General features: G+C 33.5%; 1 protein-coding gene across 2 annotated transcripts in view; it reads right to left on the bottom strand.

The window, feature by feature from the left end:
* Positions 1-27,169, bottom strand: part of LOC128862364 (probable chitinase 10) — a 72,653-nt gene that overhangs the window by 39,713 nt on the left and 5,771 nt on the right. Inside the window, exon 3 of one of the 2 annotated variants that reach the window (XM_054100943.1) lies at positions 15,696-15,878. The exons of the other annotated variant lie outside the window; for it this stretch is intronic. Within the exon in view, the coding sequence (XP_053956918.1) occupies positions 15,696-15,830 (135 nt within the window). The 5' untranslated portion in view covers positions 15,831-15,878. The remainder of the gene's footprint in view (positions 1-15,695; positions 15,879-27,169) is intronic. 2 annotated transcript variants of the gene reach the window in all.

Here is a 27,169-nt window from a genome sequence, read left to right as displayed (position 1 = left end):
TAGGTCCAAATTGGTTTAAGCACCTGCTTATAAAATTATAGAAATGTTCCCCGAGCACACAATGGACCTCTGTGGCCACCGAGTGAACTCTTCTTTAACCATCGAATTTCACGTGGTGTTTTTTTCTAAAATATCACATCTCAATTAGGAATTAAAATAACAGCCATATACACATACAAATGCAATGTGTAATCTTGACGCTAAGTTTGCCTTGAAGATTTTAATAAAGATATTCAAGGTACGAATCTCGCAAAGGCAAATAATTCGTACAAAAGCGATTACATTGAAGACAATATGACATGAAACGTTCAAGAGAATCTGATTTAACTACTTGCTATTTCTAAAAAAATATATTTACAAGTCGTTTGTGCAATAATCACTTTTATATTTAAATTCGCTGCAAAAATTTCAAGAATATTCCAAGAATTCAATGGAAACTGCTTTGCTACTCTGAAGATGCTAACACAACTCAGATAAGCCATATTTCAACAAAAATGATGGCTAATCATACTCGTTTATGAATAAAAAGTCAATATAAACATCTTATTATTGATATATACACCAAGAAGAATATTAGAAAATTAATTTCTTTAAAATGCAAGCGAAATTGCGACTTAGTTGTAAGCAAAGCAGCCCAAGTCAGTAATATTTTTTACTTCAAACAAGTTTATTTCTCTCAACGCTAAAGCCATAAGAATAAGCAACCGAAATCAAGAGAATTCTGCTTAATCAATGCACCGTTGCAGGTAGCAAATATGTATGAATGTACAGTTACGGACACAAACATCTGGGTAAATGGAAAGGACGAGAATCAAATTTGGGCATACGGATAGGAAAATATATCATTTAGGAAATCAATGAAAAGTTTGAATACTTAGTATTAAATAAAAAATGGTGGAAATGGTGCCAGCAATACTAGCTGGAGGGAGAGGTACTGTATGGAATGCAAAATAAGTTTGCAAAATAAATGCATCCAAAACTGTCGAGTACATTAGGTAAATGTTGATGCAAGAGCGCGTCATCGAAATTTGGGTGAGAACAGTTCGCTGAAGATTTCAAAATGCTGTTCAACTGCTCGTCGTTTTGCCAAAAACTCACTTCTAATAACGTAGATGCAACAAAATCGTCATCAATGGCCAAAACAACACCAACATTGAACCATAATTGGTTATTACATGTATATAAGGCTTTACCCGGCTATAAAACCAGGCTGTTTCAGTAACGAAAATAAATTGTATTGCGCACCTTATGTTTCAAGAGAATTTTATCCCCTTATCTGCTCACTAGAGAATTCCGCTGCTCACCAAGCAAAAAATTTGTGTGTGAAAGCAACAACCAATTGGCGATGGTGAAGCGAGTTTGTTTATAGCCGCTTAGCCCATAAGCTACATGCTTAGGCCAGTGCTTCCAAGTGTAAGTATAGCTATTTTTTTATTATATTTTACATACTTTCAGGTGGAATAATTTATGAAGCAATATAATTAAAAAACAGTTTGCGCGACATGTAGTGAGGAGAAAGACGGTCATCCTTGGGTCGTACTACCACGTGATCAAACCAGGGGGGCATTTTGAAAAGCAATTGGATTAAATAGCAGTTTGTTAAATGGCAAGAAAATTGGTGTTGCTAAATCAAAAGCAACGTTGGATTCAAGGGAGTTGTTTTTGGAATTGTTTTTGTTTCCCTAGCTAGTTGGTTAATCGATTGCAGACTGGACTATGCAAATTCATATTATTATAACATATAGTATTTTAAAAATTTGTTTTTTTGTCAGAAAAAAGTTCTTTACAAGAATAGACATTTCCATAATGGGCTGGCCTGCAAGTTGCATTAGAAAACCACCCAAAATCAATAAAAGTTCTTCGGATAGGTTAAGTTACTACTCTCCATATGTGTCGTCATTAAAGTTTAAATGTGTCTGGATAAATTATCAATAATTAGATTTTAGAATATATAATGTTAACTCTAATTAATAATGCAATAAAGTTTTTGTAGTTGTAATATAAACAAAGTGATAAAATACAAAAATTATTATATTGGAAGCACGAAATATACAAAATTATAGAATTTATTTCAATTAATATACATTAAAATAACCAAGGAAGCTAATTCACATAGTTATTAGCATTGCCATTTTTAAAAAGTAATGCAGCAAAAAGTGCGATTATATATTTATGCCCGCAGCTGTATGCAAATGTCAACAGTTCCAATATGCAAATATGCACACATATATGTGTTCATATATCATTCATTATGTACACCCCACAACAACTAAGCCGATATGAGCTTTACATATTTACATAAATATTTTTGTAATGATGCGCAGTCTTTGATTGCATCTTTACTTCAGCAGATTTTTTTCAAATCATATACATTACATTTTTTATATCTTTCCGAGGCTGCGAAATTAATAATCTGCAGTCATGCACATTTTCAAATACAAAATGCAGCAAAAAATCCAAAGCGGCTGGAATTGAACTGCAAACTGGTTTTCCGAGATACCAGAGATTTTTTCGTAATAATTGATAAGGGGATCGTAAATGCGTGCTTTTATTTCGCAAAACTTTCAACCATAATTGAAATTTTCCATACCTTCTTTCATTATTATTTGGAACAAAAGTGTATTTTTATCCCAACGACACTTGCACATGGGTTTCTTGTTTTTTACTGCCAAGTGATTACTTCTTTGAATGTTAAGCAAATGTCTTAAGCGTTGAAGTTGAGTCAATATTTCCCAAAAACACAAACTAAATTAATTTATATGTACAAAAACAAAAAACATAGCCGGTTATGAAAAATAAATAATATTGTAAAACCAAACCGATGGGCTTATGATATATTACCGAGAGCGTTTATTTTCCTACCCGAAATCATGTTAAATCATGTCTCAAAAATTTCATTTTGTATGGGAATTGTCACGCCCCCTAATCACATATTTAAATCTTATAATCCTACGCGCGGGATTTGGAGAACGTTGGTTCGAATCCCCGCCAATTATATATGTATAATGCTAACTTCGTCAACACAAAGCAAAAATGATCCCCTTTATATTCATATATAAGTGTTTAAGAATATATTGTAAGTAAATAAGTACATAAGTATATGACTATAGAAGCATAGAAATATAAATGTATATATATAAGTAGATAAATATTTAATATATATTATTTATTTATATACGTACATAAGGGGAATGTTGTTGAGACCTTCTTTTCAAGATTTTTCTGTAGCGATATCAAAAGAATTTTCACCAGTGGCAAGAAGTTCTATTGGCGTATCAGGTGAAAAAATCATTTAAAAAAATTCCAAATAGCTTTTCCAAAATGGTTTTTCAGTTAGGCAAAGCCAAATTGAAATAACTGCATATTATATACATTTATTCAGTTTAGCTCGATATGACCAACTTTTGCCTCGATTATAGCCTTCAAACGGTCAAAAAATGCTGCACGAATGTGATCTTCAGGTATTTTGGCCCATTCTCGTATAAACGCTTTTTTCAGCGCACCCATACTGGCATATTTTTTAGTCCTCACCTTGCTCTCCAAAATGGACCAGATAGAATAGACCATCGGATTTGCGTTCGGCGAATTCGAAAGCCATTGTGTGGACGAAATGAAGTGTGGAATATGATTTTTTAACCATTCTTGGTTCACACGAGCTGTATGAGACGGTGCTGAGCCCTGTTGGAACGTCCATGGTCTACGACCGAAATGTTTGCGTGTCCACGGCTCTAAAGCAGCTTCTAAAACATTTTCCTGAAAATAAGTCGCATTCACTTTGACACCAGGCTCGATAAAAACGATTGGGGAGCGTCCATCAGCGGTCACTGCGGCCCAAACCATTACTTACGATGGAAAATTGCTTCGAGTGGCCATACGTAGGCTCAAATTCTCGTATGAGCGTTCAATCAAGTAAACACGATCGTTTTGAGTGTTTATGAACTGCTCAATTGGAAAAGTTTTTTCATCAGAAAACACAATGTTAAGAAATTTGCCACGTTCGTCTGAGCACAACAACTCCTTTGCTCTTTCGCACCGAACTTTTTTTTGCTGGGGTGAAAGATCGCGTGCTTTTTGGAACTTGTAAGCATTGACCTTGAGCTCATTTTTCAATATGCGTCGAATGCTGTCTTGCGATGCTTTCAATTCTTTGGTAATTTTTCTTCCACTTCGACGTGGATTTCGTTCAAGTCGAGCCTTCACTTTCCGAACCATTTCTGGCGCTGTTGCGGTCTGTTTTGGTCCACCTCCATAGCGTTTTGCAATGCTACCAGTATCATTGTAACGTTTTCTAGTGCGATACACAAACATTTTATTCACTTTGAGGTGACTGAGCTTACGAACAATGGCTGGTTGTGATTTTGCAACCAAATAAAACGCAATCATACTATTACGTTTGAATTCCATCGCAGAAACAAAAAATTCAACAAAACTGAGACGCAAATGCTTTTGATGGCTTATAATCAATATATTGAACTGTCATTAGAGCAATTTTGACGTTGATGCCATGAGCTGTTTTACAGATACAAGTAGTGTGAAGTTGGTAACACTTCATATCGTTCACCCTGTAGATGGAACACGGCATCGGTCATAAAATTTAAATCATGATTCGGACCTCAGAAATTCAATTCCGGTATAAATGGCTCGAAAAATCGGACTAGAAATTAAATTTGAAGTAGTAGGTTTCATTTGTTTTATTTTTCTTCTTTAAAAAAGTAACAAATAATACAATGACAATATTATAAATAGCATAAAAGGTGGCGCAAAATTAGTCAGCTTATCGGAAAGTTTATGATTTTTGTTTCATATTTGACACTTATAAACTCGACAGCTCCAGTATATGTAAGCAATAGAGCGCTAAAGGTCGTAATAAAAATTGCCATCCCCCAAAACCATTTTGTTTTCTCTATAAGTAGTAAAAAAAGTTATTCAAAATCTAAATTGGATGAGTAATTTTGCACCACCTTGTATGTTATTTATTTCTATTGTATTATTTTTTACTTTTTCAGAGAATACAAATAAAATAAATGAAACCTAAACTTATGTATATGAAAGTAATTTTTCGAAAATTTTTTTTCGAATTTATAATTATTCAAAAATAAAAACAAGTCATGGAGTACACATGTAGAGGCACATAATTTATCCATAATTTTAATCAAATGATTGCGAACTTTGTTTTAAATTCATGAATTTGTTTTTCATAAGAGTTGATATTACTTTTCAATCGCAAGCTTTAATCTGTTTATTCTTAAGCTTAGTATAGAATTAACTAAGTTGTAATCCAGTATATCAGATTTCTAAATCGTAGACGGGAATAAAATCGAAAAGAAATGAAATAAAAGATAAATTTCCTCTTAAATTGCTGAATACTAAATGAAGGCAATCAATTTTTCACTTAAAGACATATTTGTGAATATGGAAAAGTATAAGACTCAAATGACGTTACTTTGTCCGCTGAACAGTTTATTCCAAAAAACAAAGTAGATTTATAGTCAAGCGAAGGGTTGGAATATATTCTAAAATTATTCGAACAATTTTTCAATTCACATATTCACCAATCGGAGTAAAGTCCGAATGCTGCTCCAAATACATAAAGTCGATAAATAAAAAAAAAAATTAATCAATGGGACAAAATTAAAAATTCATCAGAAATTTAAGACATGCCTTTTAATAGAAAGAGTAGATGCTTTAACGAATTGTGATATATAAATAGCCGATAGTTCCTTTATCAAGTCAATTTTTAAAGACCACGTTGTCGATTTCTGGCTCTAACTCACAAATTGCTTTACTGATATTCCTGTTATAGGACCGGTTTGTTTCTAGGTAGCCCGTATATCGCAAACTCACAACAGCAAAGACAAATGGGTTTTATTCACAACTGCAAGACAACCATTTGACATCACCAAAACGCTGATAATAGAATTATAGCCAACAGTGGGCAAAAGATCAAACATTTGAGGAGCAGTGTTACTATCATTGTGCCATTGTTGAATCCAAAAGTTACCTAAGTTAATAACGGCTATTTCCGCTCACAAAATGCCGATAATTTTTAGCTCCGTAGCCGAAATGGCGTTTTCGGCAGTATTTTCAAAAATTGGGATAGATGCCTATGATTAGAAAGTACTGTGAAGATGATGTTATATGTTTTCTTCGATTGCCAGGGCTAAGTGCACCATAAGTACCTGCCGTTGGGTAAAACAGTCAATAAAGAATATTATTTACCCGTTTTGAAGCGTTTGATAGATGCTGTACGTCGCAAACAGCCGGAAATGTGGGCAAACAATTCTTGGATTTTGCATGATGATAACGCGCCATCGCACCGAGCTCAAATTGGGCTGGATTATTTGACCAAACACCAAGTAAATACCATCGTGCAAGCACCGTATTCACCTGATATGGCCCCGTGCTAATTCTTTTTGTTTCCCAAGTTGAAGTTACCACTTCGTGGAAGGAGAAGTTTCAGTCAATAGAAGAGATCAAAGAGAATGCGACGAAGGAGCTGAAGGCCATCCCTTCGTCGGTCTACCAGGGGTGCATGGAGGACTGGGTCAAATGTTGGCACATGTGTCTTGCTTCAGACGGGTCATATTTTGAAGGAGATAAAATAAATTTGCTTGAAATTTAAATCTGATTTGTTTAATTTAAGCATTTCCGGTACTTTCTGATCATTGGGAATACAAGTATATCAAATCTCGCGGGTTTTCCAGTATTGAATAGCCAATGCGCCTCGTTTGAAAACTCTCGTTAATAAGTGCATCACTTTGGAAGTAAGTTTCTGTTATTTCCAAACCTTATTCAAAATTAAAGCTATCTTTTTTCATCATTATTCATAACATCTTCCTTAACTTACTTCTATATATTCTCAAACGATGATTTTATTCATACAGTTGAATGACTTTCTATAACGAATAACCTTTATCTTACCAATATCGGTCAATTTGTGAACTTTCTATGTAAATTTTATATACATAAAGTTTTATTTAAAAACAAAAAGAGTTAATAAAACAAAATTAGTTACTCTGAAATTCAAGAAAACTGAAGGTGAAACAGCAAAAGTGGAAATTTTTTTCGGCACTATAAAGTTGAATTTTTTTGCCAGCCTCTATGACCGCTCTTAGTAATTTACCCATTAATACTTATGCAGTTTGCGATTTACGATAAACTCATTACACTCAGCATGGTTGCGCCTTTCAAGCTAACGGCCAATAGTGCAATGCCAGCAAGCGTAAAACTCATTTAACAAAAAATCAACACTAATTTGGCATAGCTGCAATGGCAGCAACTAAAACTTAATTAGCAGCAATTGTTATGGCAGTTTTGTTATTACGAAATATCAGCAGCGATAAAAAAATAATTAACTAATTTCAAAAATTCATTCTGTTCCTTTTTAGTTTTCTCATTTTCGATTGATTTTAAATTGTTTAGCAAGCAAATTAACACGCTCAAGTTATTCCCATATTGTTCGTGAGATAATTACATTTTACATAATCGGATTTTTTGCTTTCGTTTTGCTGCGGCACATACTTTCTTAGCTAACTACTTTCGTAAATCGCTTGAATTGTGTGAGATTATTATGCGTATTACATATGCATGTACATTTGTACATATGTTTGCCTGTTTATTAATATTTTTTATATCTGTATGCAAATTGCATTTTCTAATTTCTCTTTCAAGGCATATTCGACTATGTAATAGAAAATTATTCAAAGCACTGTGTCTGCCAAGGCACACTGTCTGCTTCGCAATATGAACTAATAAATATTCATTTTTTAGACCACATGTAAGCAACTGAATGATTTTGGCGGCTACTATAAAGCATAAAGTCAGCAATATCTTCATACTTTTCGTATACAGAGGTAGGCTAAAATTAAGTATCTGTTTATATGTAATTATATTAAATTTATTTTTGAAAAACGACGTTGTTGAATTACATTTTGTAAGACATTATTTTATTTGTATCTTTATTATTGCAATGCAAAAACTTAAGGCCACTGTAGCCCAGAAAAAGTTGTTTTCTACTAGCCATCGCCAAATCTCCGATTGTATTTCGGTAATGAAAAAGATTCTCACAAAAAGCCATCTGCCGTTCGTAGTCGACTTAAAGCTGTAGGTCGATCCATTTGTGGAAAAACACGAGGACGCATGCCACAAATAGGAGGAGGAGCTTAACCAAAAGGATGTAAGCACCACTTAAGAAGTTCTGAAATTCTTATTATTCACAAATAAAAAATAGAATTCAAAGAATCATTTTAAACCAAGGAAGCTGGAAGCCCACCTTCACTTATATAGGCAAACAATAAACGACATGCATCGGGAGTCTCTCACCACCTTTATAAACTCCAGCACACCGAATGTAATTATCGGAGTCCAACCACCCCACCGATTGTAGACGAAGAGCTTCAGCTGGCACAATTACGTTTGGAATACTACAGCAGGTTAAACTTCTACCTTTCCAAAGCGACCCTCCCATATTCAACATATGTATATCCGGCTTGTGAATGATACCCGCACGACACTAACCGCTTATTCACGTGCACCCTTAAACCAACTCAATTAACACCTCTTCTAAAGGTAAAACCCCATCGAAACAGTAAGTTGTTTCCTAGGTGTACCGCTAGATGAAATCGTTGCTGACGACTGTGCTTAACAGTCGCTTTGGTCGCACATTACTGTTGGAGATGAGTTGAGATATGCCCCTCAATTCCAGTACAAGGTAAAAGTCAGTTGAACTTAAAACACATCGCCTTTTCAGTCGACACACCAACAAAAGTCGAGGCAAGTATTTTGGTTTGTAAGAAGATTAGGATTTCATTGAGAATTGAGATATGACAGAAATTTTAACTAGCGCGTTCTTATTACATCAATACCAAATATAACCCAAGTAGGAAACTTCCTGAGTAGTGTTACTTTTGACTTTATTTTTAATCATTAATAATTTTATCTTTAAATTGTTTTAATGTTATCGAATACTTTAAAATAATCACCTCATTAAGAAATCTTTATATTTTTCTTCTTTTGATTTCTAGAGTAGCGTACAGTAATACTAATTAATGTCGCATAGACGCAGTAGTATAATATGGCAAAGTTTTTTAACATCATCTTAGAGCAGGTTTAGTTTTGCCATTTTAGTTTGCGCGATCATATTATTTCTGCATCGCAACTCTTTAACTATTAAATGTTATTTTCGAAAAATATATTTTTTCTGCACAATAAATAAATCAAGCTAATACACCTTTTCAATTAATTTAGGCTGATTTTAAAATAAATTTGAATACAAAAATATACTTAGTTTTGGCCCATAGTCTATGTCTGCTACTCCCATCCACTTTGCATTGCTTTTGTTTTATAATTTTCTTTTGGACACGATTTTTTTTCTGTTGACATTTATTTAGCATTGATTATGTTATTGACATACATTGATTAGTTGTTTTATTAAGGCACCAACTGTATATAAATTTTGTCATTCCTATCTTCATATTACTAATGAATTAAATACCAACTGATTGCTGCATTCGCCTTCACATCTACATTTTTGCGCAACTTAACGCTGACACGCATACTCGTGACCATTAATTGGTACTAATTCGTGATAGCATTGGAAAATGTTGCGAAAGTAGCAGAGTAGGGCAAAAAAATGTTGGAAATTGTATTGTATTAAGTATTTATTAATTATTTATTGCCATGAGCCTTATGTGTTCTGAATATTTGTCCGCTTAGGGCAAAGTATAAATTAAATATTTATATTTGAAAAACTCGCATAATTCCACGCAAGGTTAGATTGGGTTTAAATAATTGGTTAAGAAAAGTCTCGCATATTTTTATTTTTTGTAATCATTATGTTATTAAATTTATAACAAAACTTTATGAATAATAAGTGGGTCGATAAGAGTCGATAGTGCGACATATTTATTGTAACATATGAATACATATTTTACTCAGGCAGTCAAAGGCATCACTTCAGAGTTCTATTGTCCTGCTAATCATTTGATTTTCTCCTTATTTTGATGATGTGCCAGGCCGAACTACTCGTTAGCAGTGTATAGCTTATTGGGTGATGATACTTTTGTCTTAAGCGAGCTATTTATTGCACTAATCTCACTCATCGGATATTTATCTATTGATTTTCAAAATAATTCGTTGTTGAGATCTTTTTGGATTTCTAACACAGAGAACCGCATTTAAAAAACAGAGTATTATTAAAAAATCAGCAAAACAATTCATTCAAAAAATAGCGAAAAAGAGACAATGGTTAAAATGATAAATGAAAAACTTCAAATTAAGCATAGAGGTAAATTCAGCCCAACAGCTTATGCTGCTAGTTGCTTTGATTTTGTCATGTGAATATTTATAAATATGCTTCAAGTAAATATATAAATAAGATTTTAAATACACAGTCCAATAGCCTTACAAAAGTGTTACTCAACAGGAACAAATGCTATTGATTATGACGGAGGATGCAGAAATCATCAGCTTGCGTACTGAAACCAAAAGGAGAACTTAAACAGTTGCTGATTTAAAGGGAAGAGCCAAAGCGAAGAAATCATTATTAACACGAGGTCATAAATATCTGCTGAAGCAGTTAAGAACTTCGTTTACTTGGAAATCACAATGTTGGCCTTCAACCGCATTTTAAAAAGTACTACTTTGGACTTCGTATTCAATAATGCAGTAAAGTCTTCTCTCGGCGAACAAAGGGCATACTTTATACAGTTCTTATGAGGTCCGTCTTATTAGAAATATGGCATAGAAATATCCTGTACGGCGTCCCATTTTTCTTTTTAGGGAAGGAGAGTAAAAGCATAAGCTCTTGGTGTAAAGTTTTTGGGATGTGTTAGCACAAAAGAGATCGGACATAGTAAGAGGATCAGTGAAAGCAAGACAGCTGCAGACAACACAAAAATGGGCTAGTAAGCTTTACAGATGCTATCCTCTAACTTGCTAATAATATTAAAAACACTGGTGGAATAGCTACCGTTTGGATTAAAACTAAGAGAATTGAGGTGTTACAATGGACTATTAGAGTCCTTTATGAGAACTTCAAGCTGGCAGTGATTCACAATGGCGATATCAAAGACCCATTCACCACCAACGCAGATGTGAGTCACGGTTGTCCCCTGTCGCCCCGTCTCCCTTTGACGTCATGAGCCAATTAAACTGCACAATAAAGGCATCACATGGAGTTTCAGCAGATATATTGAGCACCTGAACTTCACCGATGACATCTGGCTCCTTCTCACAGACATGCCAGCGAAGGCGGGCTAGTCACTAGACTAGCCAGCGTGCCTGGGCTGTCGGATTGCAAGTCAGCATCACCAAAACGAAGACTATGAGACTCAAACACAATAAAGCAAGACATAAGTATAATGGTTGACAGGTGCCTCGTGGAAATTGTTGAAGGCTTCTTTAGAATATTCTAGTCGAACACCACCAGCAACGACGAGCTGTGGAGATCAACAAATGAGGAACCTATCCTTTGGCAAATCAAACGCAGAAAGCGGCGATATATAGGTCACTCGCTTAGAAAACCACCAGATGGCATCACGAAACCAACTACGGACTGGAATTCATAAGGTAGTAGAGGTTGAGATCGGCCGAAGAACAGAACCGTGTATGGTGGAAGAGTCTTATCGAAGCTATATGTCCCTAAGCGGAATGAACATGGAAAAAAAGGCATATTCAATTTCCGGACATAAATTCAATTTTTAATTTTCTGCAGAGCTTAAAAACGGCGCGAAGTATCTTACTTGACCTAAATTAAATTAAATATGTGCGAAGAATTAGATAGGATGGGATTAAACTTGTTCTGATTTTATTTAAAAACAATTTAAAAAAAAATCTCTTGTTGGTTGAGATATTGGAACGCAATCGTTGAGTTTATTACTAAAAAATAAGTGACTTCGTGCATTAATTACAACTACTTGGAAGCGGATATGGCAGGGCACACTTTGTATGTGCAGTATAAATAAAGTAAAACTTCTTTCAACCAATACATTGTCATGGATTGTTTTCAAATAAATTAAGTTATTCTCAATATTGTTGTAATGCCGTTTAATATATAACACAGTTAAGTAATTTTAAATTTAAAAAATGTAAAAACTTAAAAATGTTCGGTTGTTTTTCTTTTCACAAATATTTGATAGTATTTGTGAGTCACTCCGTTGATATTCCATCTGCATGGACATAAATTTCGATTCGCGTATAAATTACAGCAATAGGCCAACACAACAATGGGTACTTAGTTGTCAAAAGAGGTAAAATAATCTTACACCTTGCTTATGCTGTTGAACTAAGGTCAAATGCGTTATTTACATACTTCTAATGTTTTTTAAAGACTCTTGTTTTCTCAACTTTTCCATTGTACGACAAACTGCTGCTGGTCTTGCCTTGACAAAAAACTAAAGCTAACGAAATTTTTATCGGAAATCGTAATCAGAAATTAAAATAACAGAACAATGTGCATTAAATTACTCAAAAGCAAAGAAATGAACAAAAAAGTAAATAAACAGGGAAAAAATTTGTTTAGCACACAAAATAACAAAAACTTTGCGATTGCTATTTATTTTTTCAAAAATGAGCTGTAATTAAGTTAATCAAGTGTTATTATTCAAGTAATTCATAGCCAAAATGGGTTAAAGCCACACACTCAGACACACGCAAATAGGTGCGAACAAAATCTTTTATTTGGAAGATTTTTTAATTTCCGCTATATTTTAGTTTTTATTTATTTACCGAAGCAGGAAGTACTCATAAAAACCAATTCCGCTTGTGGTATTTTCAGCTACTTGATTTTCTACAGCAGCAGTAGCAATAGCCGATGGGGGTAAAAATATGTTTATATTCATTATTTGTTTGTTTGTGTGATTAAATATTATATATAAATTTGTATATGAGTGTGTATGTTCATTTATGCCGAAATAAGTATCATGTTAGTTTAAGTATGTTGCCTAACTTGCACCACTTGAATGTAACTTCGACGCCACTGAGCCATTTCAACAGGTACACAGGTACACAGATAATAAATGCAATCGCACAGAGCATTACATTGTGCTATACATTTGTATGCGTCCAGCTATGAAACTATGAAAGGTAATTCAACGTTCCAGTCATTCGAGTAGCGTACTGAAATCGAAAACATGAGCTGCCATTACAAGATTTTTACACCATGCATACATCTACAAGTACCTATATACTCGTATTGGCGATTTTCCACCACTTGTCGTCTTTTTTGAATTCATCTGGCGTACTAATTTTTTGCAACTCACACAAGCATACTCGTGAATTTACTGAAACCTGGCGCATAGTATTTCAGTATATTTGTCGATTGCAGTTTTCTCAATAAATTTTATGCTGTTGTTTATTTATTTTACGCAAAATATGATACGTAGCCAAGGGATTGGCCGACTAAAAATGCTATTATTTCACTATGTTTTATTTTACACTTTAAGTTTATGGCAATTTCTGCGTTGACGTTTTACGTTCCACTTCCAAGGACGTTCATACATCGCTCTTATTACTGTAATCATTTCAAATATTAATTATTTTTAGGTGTGTTAAGTAAATGTAAATTTTTTAAATTTTACACACAAAAAGTTAACATAGTGTGTGTTGAATTTGTACTTGTGTATTTTCTGGCGACATACAGAACAATCACCATAAACGCGCGCAAAACAACTTTCTCTTCACTGCACTGCAACATTCATATTGTTGACACACTTGCGGTCACTTATTTGGCATGCATGTGTGTGTCTGTGAATGTAAGTAAATAAAAGTGTATGTATGTATAGCATATAGAACTTGGTAAAGTTCATTTTAACGCATTGTAGTAACATAGTAAGCATTTGAACATTGGGGCATGGCAAATCTGTTAATTTGCTATATTGCATTGCAACAGGTTCGTGGCTTAAGTCTTTTGTTAACACGTGCAGTCTTAGAAGTGGTAAGCTAGCAAGTGCACAAATGTATACATACTTTCTCAGAAACACATATATATGCACATACGAGTACATACATGGTATTTTACTTTATTCTATCGTATGAGGGTGAGGAAAAGAGACGTGAATAATCTATTGTATTGCCTCCGCTATGCGAAGATTTGTATATATATCATCAAAATTCGATTCTTCCAATGCCGTTATGTGTAAGCATATTTACAAATATAAAAATTAATTAGACTATGAAAATTAGCTGAGCCAGCCAAATGGATTTCTAGCAAGACGGAATTTTCAATCAATATAAATATGAGACTAATTCTGAGCAAAAGTTGGCAGTAAAACTCATATACTGTCTGATTCTCAGTGGTATCAGTTAATTTAATTTTAAAAATTTCGGTTTTGCTTACAAACTACTTTTTTCGGCTATTACCCTTCCATGTTTACATTAATTCAGCGTAAATTTTCATTTTTGCTTACAGACGATTATTATTTGCACACACTTTTGCTAATTCTCACCACCAGCTTTCCTAAAATTATGGCTCCATTAAAAATTTTATTTTAATTGACCTTAGTTTGTATTCTATCATTCTTGGACATAGTCAACCAAAGACTACCACTCCAACAGTATTCATTAAAAGTATATAGGAGCTGTTCTAAAATTCTATGAAGGGTTTATTTCACAAGTTCGAGCTGCCTGATGGCTGATAGGCTTGCTTAAATGTGAAGCTTATACACGTAAAACTATTTTGAATTAATACTAAAGGTCAGGCAGAAATAATGGTGAACATGAATATTTTCAGCCAGCATCTTTCAATCAAGGGCAGGTTCAGAAATAAAATCAAAGTATAACTAAGGGCTAGGGGCTATGAAAGGGGAAGGGCTATGAATTAAATTTTATGTCAAGTAAATAGATTCCGAAATTTTTGTTTGTGAAAGACTTATAGTTTTTAAGATATATGTTGTCAAGGTTTTTGTGAAACGTACCGAAAGTTGCAAACATTTTGAAAATCCAACAACTCAGTTGAAAATATTAATTAAAGTTGCATGTCGACTCTTTTCAATTTCTTACTATCTTTGCAGAAAGGGGTTTAACTTGCCCCCCTTTTTTTTACTTTCAAATTGCATCAATAAAATAAGTAGCAACCGAAATTAGTTGCCAAATTTTATAAAACCTTTTTATTATTGAATCATGTTTTCAGTATTTAAACCACGAGCAAATTTCAACTTAAAAATATCGGCCATACGAAATATGCGAATTATAAACTATTACAATTAAAGCAAAAATATCACTGAATTTACACGCGAAAAAGTTTGAAAAGTACAAGAGGGCGCAAAATTAGTCACCCTATAGGGAGATTTACAACTGTTGCAAATGGCATCGTAGGTCAATCACATTTGACAGATTGGAATTAGACAGCTGCAGTATACAAATATACAAGCAATGAATCGCATAAATACCAAAATAAAGATTACCATCATCCAATTTTTTTTTTTTTTAATGAAAAAGTTATTCAATAACAAAATTGGATGACTAATTTGCCACCTGTTATGATACTCTAAATCTGGAAGTTGAGATTAACATGCAAGTCGAACAAGCACACAAGTAATCATTATTTCAAACTTTAAATTTACCTAAATAGGTGGCATCCCCGAAATTATTCATTGTTGAAAAGTAAATAGGCTATCAAAACATAGGTAGCAAATGAAAGCTCAATGAAATATTAAAGTAAGAGTATTAAATGAATGGTGTTAAGATAAGAGACTTACACCATTTATTGGGTGTTTGATCGAGCTCCTCCTCCTATTTGTGGTGTGCGGCTTGATGTGGTTTGATTTCATGTTTTCATTTGTTTCACCCACCGAACATACACACTTCCGAATGGTAATCACGTACCAACCCATTCGGCTACGGCGACCGCATAGATTCTGTCCTGATAGATAAATTTAATCCTGGGATAATTTTGAATAAGAAAAATTTCACAAAATTATCAGAATATGGGTATAGAAGAAATAGAGTTTAAGGATTTTAGATTTTCAGCTTGAATACAGAAATTTTGAGGAACTCTCACATAAATTTTAATATGAACCGATTGCTTAATTTGCTTATATTTTAATAAAAAGTTAAAAAACAATGACAAGCTGGTTGCACATGAAAAATGTTATACCAGTTGTAAAGGATGTTCAAATTCGAATAGAAATCCACTCTTATTATTATGAAAATTTACTAAATAAAGAAAATTTTTTAAGTGAAATATCACATACTTTTATTTAAAACAGAATTTTTTATATTTTTGTCATTCTATTGGCAACCTTAAGACCATTAATTTAATACCTTTATTACGATAATCTTTTCAATTTTAAAAAATTGATAAATAAAGCGGTGTTATAAAACGGCGATCATAGAAAATAAAAATAACGGGAATTAGATAAGACGTGCTCTTCTTGCTGTTGTACCCATATTAGAATTAATTAAAGCCTTTGTATCTCGAACCTGACCCTTTGATAAGAACCAAAAATTTGTAGGTAACCCTTTATCAGTTCTATAATGTAAAATTTCGAAATAAATATTAAGATTAATATTTCAGGTTATTTCAGAATTTCTGAAAGTTGACGATTGCTGCCACATGAAATTAAGAGAACATTTTATACGAAACAACCTTTTTGTTATACTCAACTAAAGTTCAAAAATTGTAAGCCCAAAATACATCTGTAAGTGTAAGTCTATTCTGTACTGCTCCCTATATTTAAAAACTGAATACTTTTTATTTCGCTAAACATGACTGCAGATATATAAGTATATTTATTTTTTCTGCAACACTTGCCATTTACAATTTTCCTTTTCCCATGCGCCACTTTATACGCTGACTTGCAGATTTTCAATGCAATACCAACCATTGATTTAGTTACCGACTTGTTTTTCCACTATTGGCTACCTAGTTGGTTTTCCATTTCAACCAACATTGCGGATAACTTTCAATGCACAACCATGTGCAATACCGCTCCCGCCCACCGCGTACTTCTTCCAATACCCAGAGCGACTACAATAAAGCAGCGCAGTGAGTGAAGTGGTTGAAGTGAAAGGCGAATTTGATGATGTTTTTTTGTACTCATGATTTTGTTGCTACTTGAGCATTGTTGTTGTTTTCGATTTTGTTGCTGTTCGTATTGCTTATTGCAATTGGTTGCGTGGCGCCGGTACGGTATTGCGGTATTTCTCTCACAGTTGCACACACGTCATACGATGCCGGTCGACTCAGGCATATAGGAGTACTAAGAAAAATGTATGAATGTATTTACGTGTATGAGTGTATACGCACATATATATGAAAAGAAACCTCTGCTTGTGCATACGAATAAGTCTGCATTTTCAAATAACTATCGGCTAACTGATATTTCCAGCCGCTCGTTTTGAATTCAACTCATTGCTATTTGCTGTTGTGGTGCTTAACGTTTTTGGAAATTGTCAGTTTATTGACTACCTTTTTAACGCCATAAAATAGTTTATAAACGATGTAATGCTTGCACGAATCCACTACAAAATAAGGGTTTGGTATTTGAGGCGACTAATAAATAACTTGAGGAAAAAACCAAAATGATTACTTAATGATTATGAGAGTGTTGCATGGTTTTGCAGTTTTCGCCATCAAAAGAAAGTGACTTGAGGTCAATGGTCACAGGATTGGTAAGTACTTAAAATATGTAGTAGATAATTGAAAAAAAAGAAATATATATGTATATATAATATGAATGCATTAGATTAAAATGAGAAAGGAAATGAAAATGCATTTGAAAACGAAATACATTTTTTACACGCGCAGTCTCCTCTGCAAAGGGGTATTAAAATTTTTGTCGTTGAGGAATTGTGATAAATATACTTATGCTCACATAAATTAACTACTTTATTGTTTTAAAATATTAGTGCTACATTTTTCGTTAATATTTTATAAAAGTTTAGTTCACTCTATAACAAAAACAAAAATTTTCTGAACAAGTGCTTTATATTCAACCTATGCAAAAAAAATGTCAAAAGACAACGCAATTTATGAGCGATTTCAGCCTTACACTTTTTAATACTGAAATTAAATAAGCTGCCAAATTGCATACTTTAAAATTTTCTCAAATTTCTGATCAAAAAGTTGAAAATTTTGAGGCCAATTTTTTGAAATTTATTCACTTTTGTACAACATTTAGAACTTTGATTTATAAGGATTTTGCTGTGGAAAGTGTTCATTACGCACATGGGCTGAAGAGCCAAGCATTTGGTGAGGCTTATGGGCTGGAGGAATCATCGGCCCATATTTCTTCAAAGTGAGACTGGCGCCAATGTAACAGTGAATAGCGAACGGTAAGCAATTTATTTCTCATCTCGGACCAGTGGATTGGCCACGAAGATCGTATAGTATCACATCTATGGAATTTTATTTTATTGCAGCATTGAAAGCCAACATTACTGAAGTTATTCACGAGATACCGACCCAAGTCATTCAGCGAGTCATTCCTAATTGGTGTTTACGGATTATCTTTAAAATAGAAACGTCATGAATGGTTCTAACAAAAATAATAAAGATTGCCCAGCCAATTTGAATGTTCGTTGTTTTATTTCAATTTAATCTCCCCTCAATGGATCCCCCTTTATTATGAATATAATAAAAAGACAAAATTATTTAATTATGTGAGCACGAGTGTATATACCCAGTTTTGACAATGTATTTATTTATTTTTTTAATATAAAGCATTTTTTTATGGAATTACAGTTTTTTTTATAAGAAATACCATAATAATCCACGTTCCAAACTTTTAAAAATTATAAAAATTTTATAAAAATATCAAAATTAAATTTTTTTTTTTTTGAAAAATCGCAGTTTGTTTTTGGTGTAATAAAATAAACGGTGCATTTGCTTCCGTATAACGAATGCACCCCAGTTTTTTTTTTTTTTTGTACGGAGAAAATCTGAAGCATCGACGGGGGAAAAATTATCAAAAATCAACGAGAGTTTTGAGTAACTTCAGACTTTCACTTTCCGTGCAGCCTAAAATTTAATGGGCTGTAAAGCTGCGTACTCAAATTATTTCCAAAAATTGTGACTAAAAATGTTGAAGTTTCTATGAAACCCTGACGAATTGTTACACATTTTTTGCAAAATTGGAAACTTGGATTATTATAAACTTTGCTTTAGAATAAACTATACTTTCATAAAAAAATTAATTAAAATTAAAAAGTAAATAAATAAATATTCCAGGTTTGTCAATATGTGCTACTTTCACAATTTTTCTACATCTGCATATATCAAAAGATGAGAGGAGTATATTTAGCCATCCGTCTGTCCATCCGTTCAGGAGCACATTAACTCTACCAAAAACTAATATACTTCAATGAAATTCGGTACAAAATACTACTTTTTTGGCATTGAAAATGGGCGAAATCGATCAAAATAACCCATAACAACTTCCCAATTAATTGTAATCAAAAAAAAAAGAAAAACGAAATATCCCATTACTTAAAAAAAACAAGTACTCCCGTTTGGTATAAATCAAAAATCCAAAAATCGGATAAAAACCACGCGCTTGGCGCTTACACCCTTTATTGGGTGTTTGGTCGAGCTGCTCCCCAATTCGTGGTGTGCGTCTTGCTGTTTGAAGGACCTACGACTTTTAACTCCAAATGTCAGATGCTTTTTATGAGAAGCTTTTTCATGGCAGAAATACACGCGGACATTTTCCAATGGCTTCCAGGGCGACCACTATTAAGAAAAACTTTTTCTATCATTTGATATTTCATGCAGGGCGATTTAAACTTGCACTTCCGAATCTTAGTCACGCACCAGGCCATTCGGCTAAGGCGTTCGCAGTGAATGCTAGCAATCCCGATATTTTCGGGATTTGCAATTCCTTGCGAAACATTTAAAGTAGAGATAGACAAATCGCCTTTACAGCAAATTGAAAAATACTTTGCGTTTACAACACTTCTGTCGTAAAATTATACTGAGTTTTTGTATTCCATGTTCATCTCTTCTTATGAGTGAAATATGTATTTATATTCGTGTTACATTAAATAATATTAAAATAATATGAGTGAACGGGCACGCACTTCAGGTATGTGTATGAATAAGGATATTAAGTTCTGACTTTATCATTACATCAAACTATATCTGACAGGTTTTTTCCGCAACAAAAGGAGTCAGAAGCTTTCGTCTCTGTTTTTAAATTTGTTTGGATTGAGCTTTTTTTGACATCCTTAGGTAAAAAAATAGGCTAAAAAATTACTAATGCGTATAAATTTAATTATTGCCTTTGTTTTGTTGCTAATTAACTCTAATTCACTTTAAACGAAAAAGTAAAAAACAATCATTTATTTATTATTTACCATATCATAGGAGAACTTCTTCAATACTATTGATGTTTTTTTCTTCCAAATTAACTTGTTTCAAAATAAATATTATCTAAATCCCGAGATTTTAAAAATCAAACAAAATTTACATCCCCAGTTCGTTCCAAATTTAGTACTTCCTTATTTGTTTTTAACTCTCTTTATTACGTGCTAATATTTGTATGTTTATATGGCACACTTCCTTGTGGGCTGTACGAATATAACAAACAAAGCCTTAATAAGTTTTGCCCGTCTCTATTAAATTTGTTGAATTCACGCGAAAGTAGCATTCGCTAATTACTTTTCATTTTGACTTTGAAAAACACATTACCAAACATTTTATAATCAAAACGAATTTTATAAACCGCATACATACATATATGTGTACTACAGGTTTCCACTAAAGATATTTAGCAGGTCTAACTTCCTGCTCTATCTCTTTGGAATAGACAACAAAGCCAGCTGAAGGCAATGCAGCAGTATCTAGTCGGGTATTAGCCAAACAGCCCAGCAGACAAATAGTGAACGATTAGCAAAATAAACGAGGCAACGAAATGTCGCTGAGAAGTCAAACCTTAATTTGGGTTTCACATACTTTTTACGCATAAACAACATTTGTAAACGAAGGAAAATAAAGATAGAGGAATAAATAAGTAAAATAAACTATCAATTGACGACCGCCGAACCATGGCGTAGCCCGAAGCGTTTGCTGGCTTTTGTGCACCAGTGCATATGCCCATGGTATATTGCCCAATGTCCACCAGCAGTCAATAGTGGTAGCAGCAGCAGCGGCAGCAGCAGCAACAGTGACAACTGGTACTGAACAACGGAGATGCTTCGTGCAGGCTGCGAGCAAGAGTTGCTTGCCATGCTTGGATGCAGTGTAATTACTGGTAATTAAATAGGAAATCTCTTGATTCCGCACATGGCTACTGGCAGTCTACATACGTATTTGTCCATATATGTATATGTGCATGCATACTTCTGCTTATTCATTGAGCATGTGAGCAGTTGTCCAGTCGCATCAATGACTGCGTATACGTACCGTTATTTGAAAGTGAATTTCACTAATTTCTTAAGGGCAGCAAATTGTGTACCTTTCCACTATAATTCAGGTAAATTTCAGTTAATTCATAGCTTTTAATTTTTATATTTACATAAGGGCACACATACATATGTACATACATGTATGTGCAATATAAATTATATTTCATTTTGTGTTCATATCTGTGAAATGCGTAGAAAATTCGCGTAACAGAAAAGAGTCTAAAACCTGATCTGATATTTGTATGATAGTAACTTAAAACATGAAGTAAGTGAATATGAATAAAATAAAATCGAATTCGTAGCAGCGCAGAATTGTCCGATTTTTTTCAAACCCATACATGCACACATACACAAGTAAAAGCAATGAAGCGGGTATCGATATTATAATGTATGTATATACCAATGTAACTATATACATTTAGTTGTGTGCATATGAATGAATTTAATCATTTTGTATATATGTTCATATGTTTGCAAGGCATACAAACAAACACGTACGTACAACAACATACATCAAGATATCTGCACACATATCATAGTCAAGGCATTGCCGTCGTTAGCAGTTTTGACCAAATGGGGTCGAGTTTCGAGCTGGTCGGACTTGTTAGCTCCAAGCAAACCTAATTTTAAGGCGGCAAATATATATGCAGTTATACATATGTATATACAGATCACATACGCATACACACAAACTTATATACCTAAGTGTTTATATTTCTAAGGCTTTTCAGTTTCTACTTTAATGCATAGAGATTCAATGAAACATCAAACATAGCAAAGCTCGAATTTTTATATATATATATGTAATGCATATAGATAAATATACGAGTATCTTAAGTACAAAGAGTTACCAGGAAACCCGCTCTGCAGGCATTTTTATTTATATTAGATAATAGATTAATTTGGTTTATATGACGAGATTATTAATAATTAACCGTTTTCCAATTATTCGAATTTAAAGATTACATTTACAAAATTTTTTTTTTCTATTGTACGTCCTCTCTGTAAGCTCAAGCTCAAAATTGTTCCAAGTTTTGATTATGTGGAAGGATATGTCAATTAATAAAATGAAATATACAAATTATTAAAATAAAATTCGTCAATAAAATTTGAACCAAGCGCTGACAAATAAAAATTGCTGTTCGATAAAGCTTTTTTATTTTTCGATTTTTCACTAAGCATTTCTTACCTCACAACATTAAAAAAACTTCTATGAAAACTATGCTGCAAATTACTTTGAAAACTAGTTTTTCTTTTTAGCTGCCATGTTTTTAAAAAATCTTTACAATCGAATATCTCGAAAAAGGTTAAGTTCTCATGTCAAATAACCAAATTTATCAGAAATAAATAATAATGCCTAAATAATAATGACCGAAAGTATCTACGATAACCTTCCCGGTAACTCTATACATCGGCAAAAAAACTCGCAACTTGCATGCATCTAATAACTACAGTCTGCCTAATGGAGACCGATAAAATTCAAGCTTAAAGTTCTGTTATCGAAAAAATTTAAATGCTACTTAACAGGCGTATCCATTCCGCAGTAACCGATGTGCAATTTGTTGGTTTTGTGAGAAATTTAGAAAGCGTAAGTGACTTTTACAAAATGAGTTCCGCGCATGAAAAACGATTTGAAACAAGCATCCTGTAGATCCAAAAATGTCATATGCATCTGCAGCAAATTATTTGAAGAAGTCAAAGCCGTTTACAAATAAATAGTTGCAACGGTATACAGATGTAAAAAACGTTGACGGCTTCATTGGACGAGATCTTCCATTTGGGCAAATAGTTGCATACGTCGGTCCTGGTGTTCTGCTGTTAATTATGTTTGGGCCGCGGCCGCCGTAGCCGAATGGGTTGGTGCGGGATTACCATTCGGAATTCACCGATAGAACGTTGGTTCGAATCTCGGTGAAACACCAAAATTAAGAAAAACATTTTTCTAATAGCGTTCGCCCCTCGGCAGGCAATGGCAAACCTCCGAGTGTATTTCTGCCATGAAAAAGCTCCTTATAAAAATATCTGCCGTTCGGAGTCGGCTTGAAACTGTAGGTTCCTCCATTTGTGGAACAACATCAAGACGCACACCACAATTAGGAGGAGGAGCTCGGTCAAACACTCAAAAAAAAAACGGGTGTACGCGCCAATTATATATATATATATATATATGTTTCTCTGAAAAAGGATTTGGCCATTTATTTGTCCTTACCGCCAATTTGAATACAGCTTTGATAACTAAAATTTACTAGAAAGGATCAATGCCATTAGCTGCGAAGATATTTAAAAAAACTAGCCAATCTTAGATTTGACAAGAAGACAACGACTTGAAGGTGTATAGAGTAGAAACAACAAAATGGGATTGATATGCTGGATTGACGACTGTGAAGTCGGTTGCCCACCATATTGAAAATGTCTGAAAAAGAGTGAAACAAAAACTCAAAGGAGAACAAATAGACGCTTCAACAGTTATTAAGGCAAATTCGATTGATTTGGAGCCGATTAGTTCCACAACGTGCGCAGAAATTCACAACAAAGTGTGACTCAAAGATGTGCAGCCATTATAGCTAAAGATGGTGACTCTTCATTTTATTGAATATATTGCGTACTATAAATATTATAAGCCTATAAAATACAGTTTGTTCGTGTCGAATCGGTCAAATAGTTTCCAAGTTATGGCAGCCTCGCTTCCATTAGACAGACTGTATAAATATAATAAAAAATTGTGTCTTGAGTAGTTCACTGTTATTAAAAATTGATCCCTCAAATTTCCTGAATGTTAATAAAGCTTAAAAAAGAATATTATCAAACTAGCATTGAGAGAATACAAAAATTATTCATATGCAAGAATCGACTAACTCAACTCAAGAAAGAATTTAGTTGTTTATGGCTATCTCATTTTTTCAACAGCTCTATACTCATATGGAATGACTACTTTCCTAGCAATTTTAATTAAAAATTTTTTACTAAAAACAGAGTTCCATAGATAAGGTTTTATTTTTGGCAAATACGGTTTTCGAATTAAGTGGTTGTTATTAATGAAATGTAGCCTTGGAGGAGATGTCATATAGTATGCATGAGGAATACAACGAGAATAATTGCTTTATTTGAAGAAAAAACAATGTAATTTTTTAACATCGGTTCAGCTCATGAGACAATTAAATACAATATTTAAGTATATAATCAGGAGCAGGGCTCATCTTTAAATGGAAAAATGCTGATAACATTACCCAAAGCGAGTTTTTTAAATTATTTATCATATACGATTTAGCTGTTTTACGGCAGCTACTGTGAAATAATGGATTTCTGCATGACTACCGCTTTATTCGCTGAGAGTTTTTTTTCCATAATCTCACTTGAAATTTGGAAGTACTTATCCTGCTTATCTTCGTGAGCTGATACGGCATAAAAAAAATTATGCATGTCCTGAAATTAAGTGTTGAAATGAAGAGCACCAGCAGAAGCGCCATTGCGTTTACGACCTACTTAACAGTTGTCATTTCTATCTACGATGAAGAAAATAGAGAAGGTGTAGATTTTCTGATGTAACAGGAGATGTGACAGCGATTTATTTATTTTATTGGGTTGATGATACCTATATGAAAAAATCAATGTACCAATCATTACTCATGTTACTTCGTTGATGTCTGAACAACGACTGATTGTATTAAACAAATCTCCTGACGTAACAGCCCAAGTTATTATTACAATTTTGCTTCGGAAGGCTAACCTTGTAATCTATCATACTACTTGATTTCTGTTGGCAACAAAAAGTTTGCCAAAAGAATATCAAGATAAATATCGGAAGCCAAGATTCGAAGTACCATTTTTGCCAACTAGGAATTTCCAGCCTAGGACCATTAGAATTTGTGATATAAAACAATATAGAAAATGAATAAATATAATGGTAGTAACGCAAAGAAAGCTCTGAAATGTAATCAGCAGGACAATAGATGGAGGATCGTTCCGAACACATTGGGAGTTGAAATAATGGGGCCAACCAAGAAGTGGCATAACTCGGATTAATTCGAATGAAGTGCAAATTAATTTGAAAGTTCACAGGCTTTAAGAAGTCTTAGGACAATTACGAGACAAAATGAACCGAGTGACGAGACACTAATCAATTAAAAAAAAAAATAATAATAAAATAATATACGACCACACCATTAATTAAAAAAAAAAGTTTTTCATAAGCTATTTATCAGGTCAGTCCATAAGTGCATGCGTATTTTACAAATAATTTCACTTTTGTACGATTTTTGCATACAAAAAATTATTCCGGGAATATAACGGAAATATTTTTATTTTCCTTGATATATTGTGCATTCAACAAGTGATTCGAATCGCGGATAGAAGCACGTGTTGTTAAAAAATAAAATGGAATCTTCGAACGCGCATAAGAGAACCGAAACCTAGAGATGGCCTTCACCCCAAGAAGATTCTCTGTCTATTTGGTAGTATATGGCCAGTACTGTTTATTATGAACTTCTGGAACCAAACCAGAAGATAACTGCTGATTATTATTCCCATCAGCTATCAAACCTGAATGAGGCACTTAAAAATAATCGACCGTCTTTAGTGAATACACGCAATATTTTGTTTCACCACGACAACGCAAGACCTCATACCGCAAGGCAATCATTAGGCAAGCTGAACCAGCTCAGATGGGAGCTAATGCCGCACTCTCTGGATATTGCACCTTGTGGTTATCACCTTTTCCGTGGACTTCAATCATATGGGATAACAAGAACTACTCCCCAAAAGAAGCTATAAAAAGGGATATCGAAGAGTATTTTGGCTCCAAGAACAAACAATTTTTTGAGCAGGGAATTAAAAATTTGCCTTAGCAGTGGGAAGGCATTGTTAATAAAGAAGGAATATATATAATAATATATAATTGATTAATAAATACTTTAAGCATCTTTTTTATTAATTTTAAAACCACCTTTAAAAAACGCACGAACTTGTGGATTGGCCTGATATATTTCTAGCCAAGTAGTGGAGAAATTCAATTGGTTTCATTGTTTTTGGAAGTATTCTCCACGATGATCAATATACTTTTGCTTTCGTTTGAACCAATTTACGACGCATTTTTTTCCAGTCGTTTTTATAGAGTGTTTTTTAAATTGCGTCGGATCCAACTCGAACAACCTTTTCTACCACAAAGCGATCATGCAAAATCTTATTGATGCTAGTCATACTAATGCCTAAGGATGCCTCAATCTCTCGCGAACACGAAAAAGTTGTATATACATACTTCTGCACTATATGAAATTATATAAGTTTTAATAGTTTTTGTTTACTATTTCCTTTTATGTCGTCTTTTTTAAATCAGAATAAAAAACTACATATTTTTATAGCTTGGCCGCTAGCATAAGGTCGACAAAATTTCTTGCATCACCAATGTCCAGTCTTTATGGTACTCCGTAACTCAAACGACAATTTCAATTCATTTAAGTGTTTATACGTTTTTCTTTTTCCAATAAATTTAATTTTACAACCAATAAATTGAAAGACTTAAGCCGCAAACTTGCTTTCAGAGAGCCTAAAAACCAAGTTGCCGTAAAGTCATAAATTCAAAATAATAATTGTGCTTGCAATTTCGCATATACAATAGGATTTAATTTTGAAAATCTCGCTACAACTTTTATTGACAATTTCATGCAATTTAAGATTTTTTGTTATAGTTCAAAAAGAGCAAAAGAGAAAGACGTAACCATAAACTTGCTTTGAGGTGGAGCAGACTGCTTGGATTTGGAAAGCTTTCATTTCATAAAACTATATACAAAAAACACCTACATTGAGTGAAAGGAAGATTGAGTTTTAGAAA

The sequence above is a fragment of the Anastrepha ludens genome, chromosome 4, assembly GCF_028408465.1.
Source record: "Anastrepha ludens isolate Willacy chromosome 4, idAnaLude1.1, whole genome shotgun sequence".
NCBI lineage: Eukaryota > Metazoa > Arthropoda > Insecta > Diptera > Tephritidae > Anastrepha > Anastrepha ludens.
Note: the sequence above shows the minus strand (reverse complement) of the source record. Positions and strands in the feature narration are given on the sequence as shown.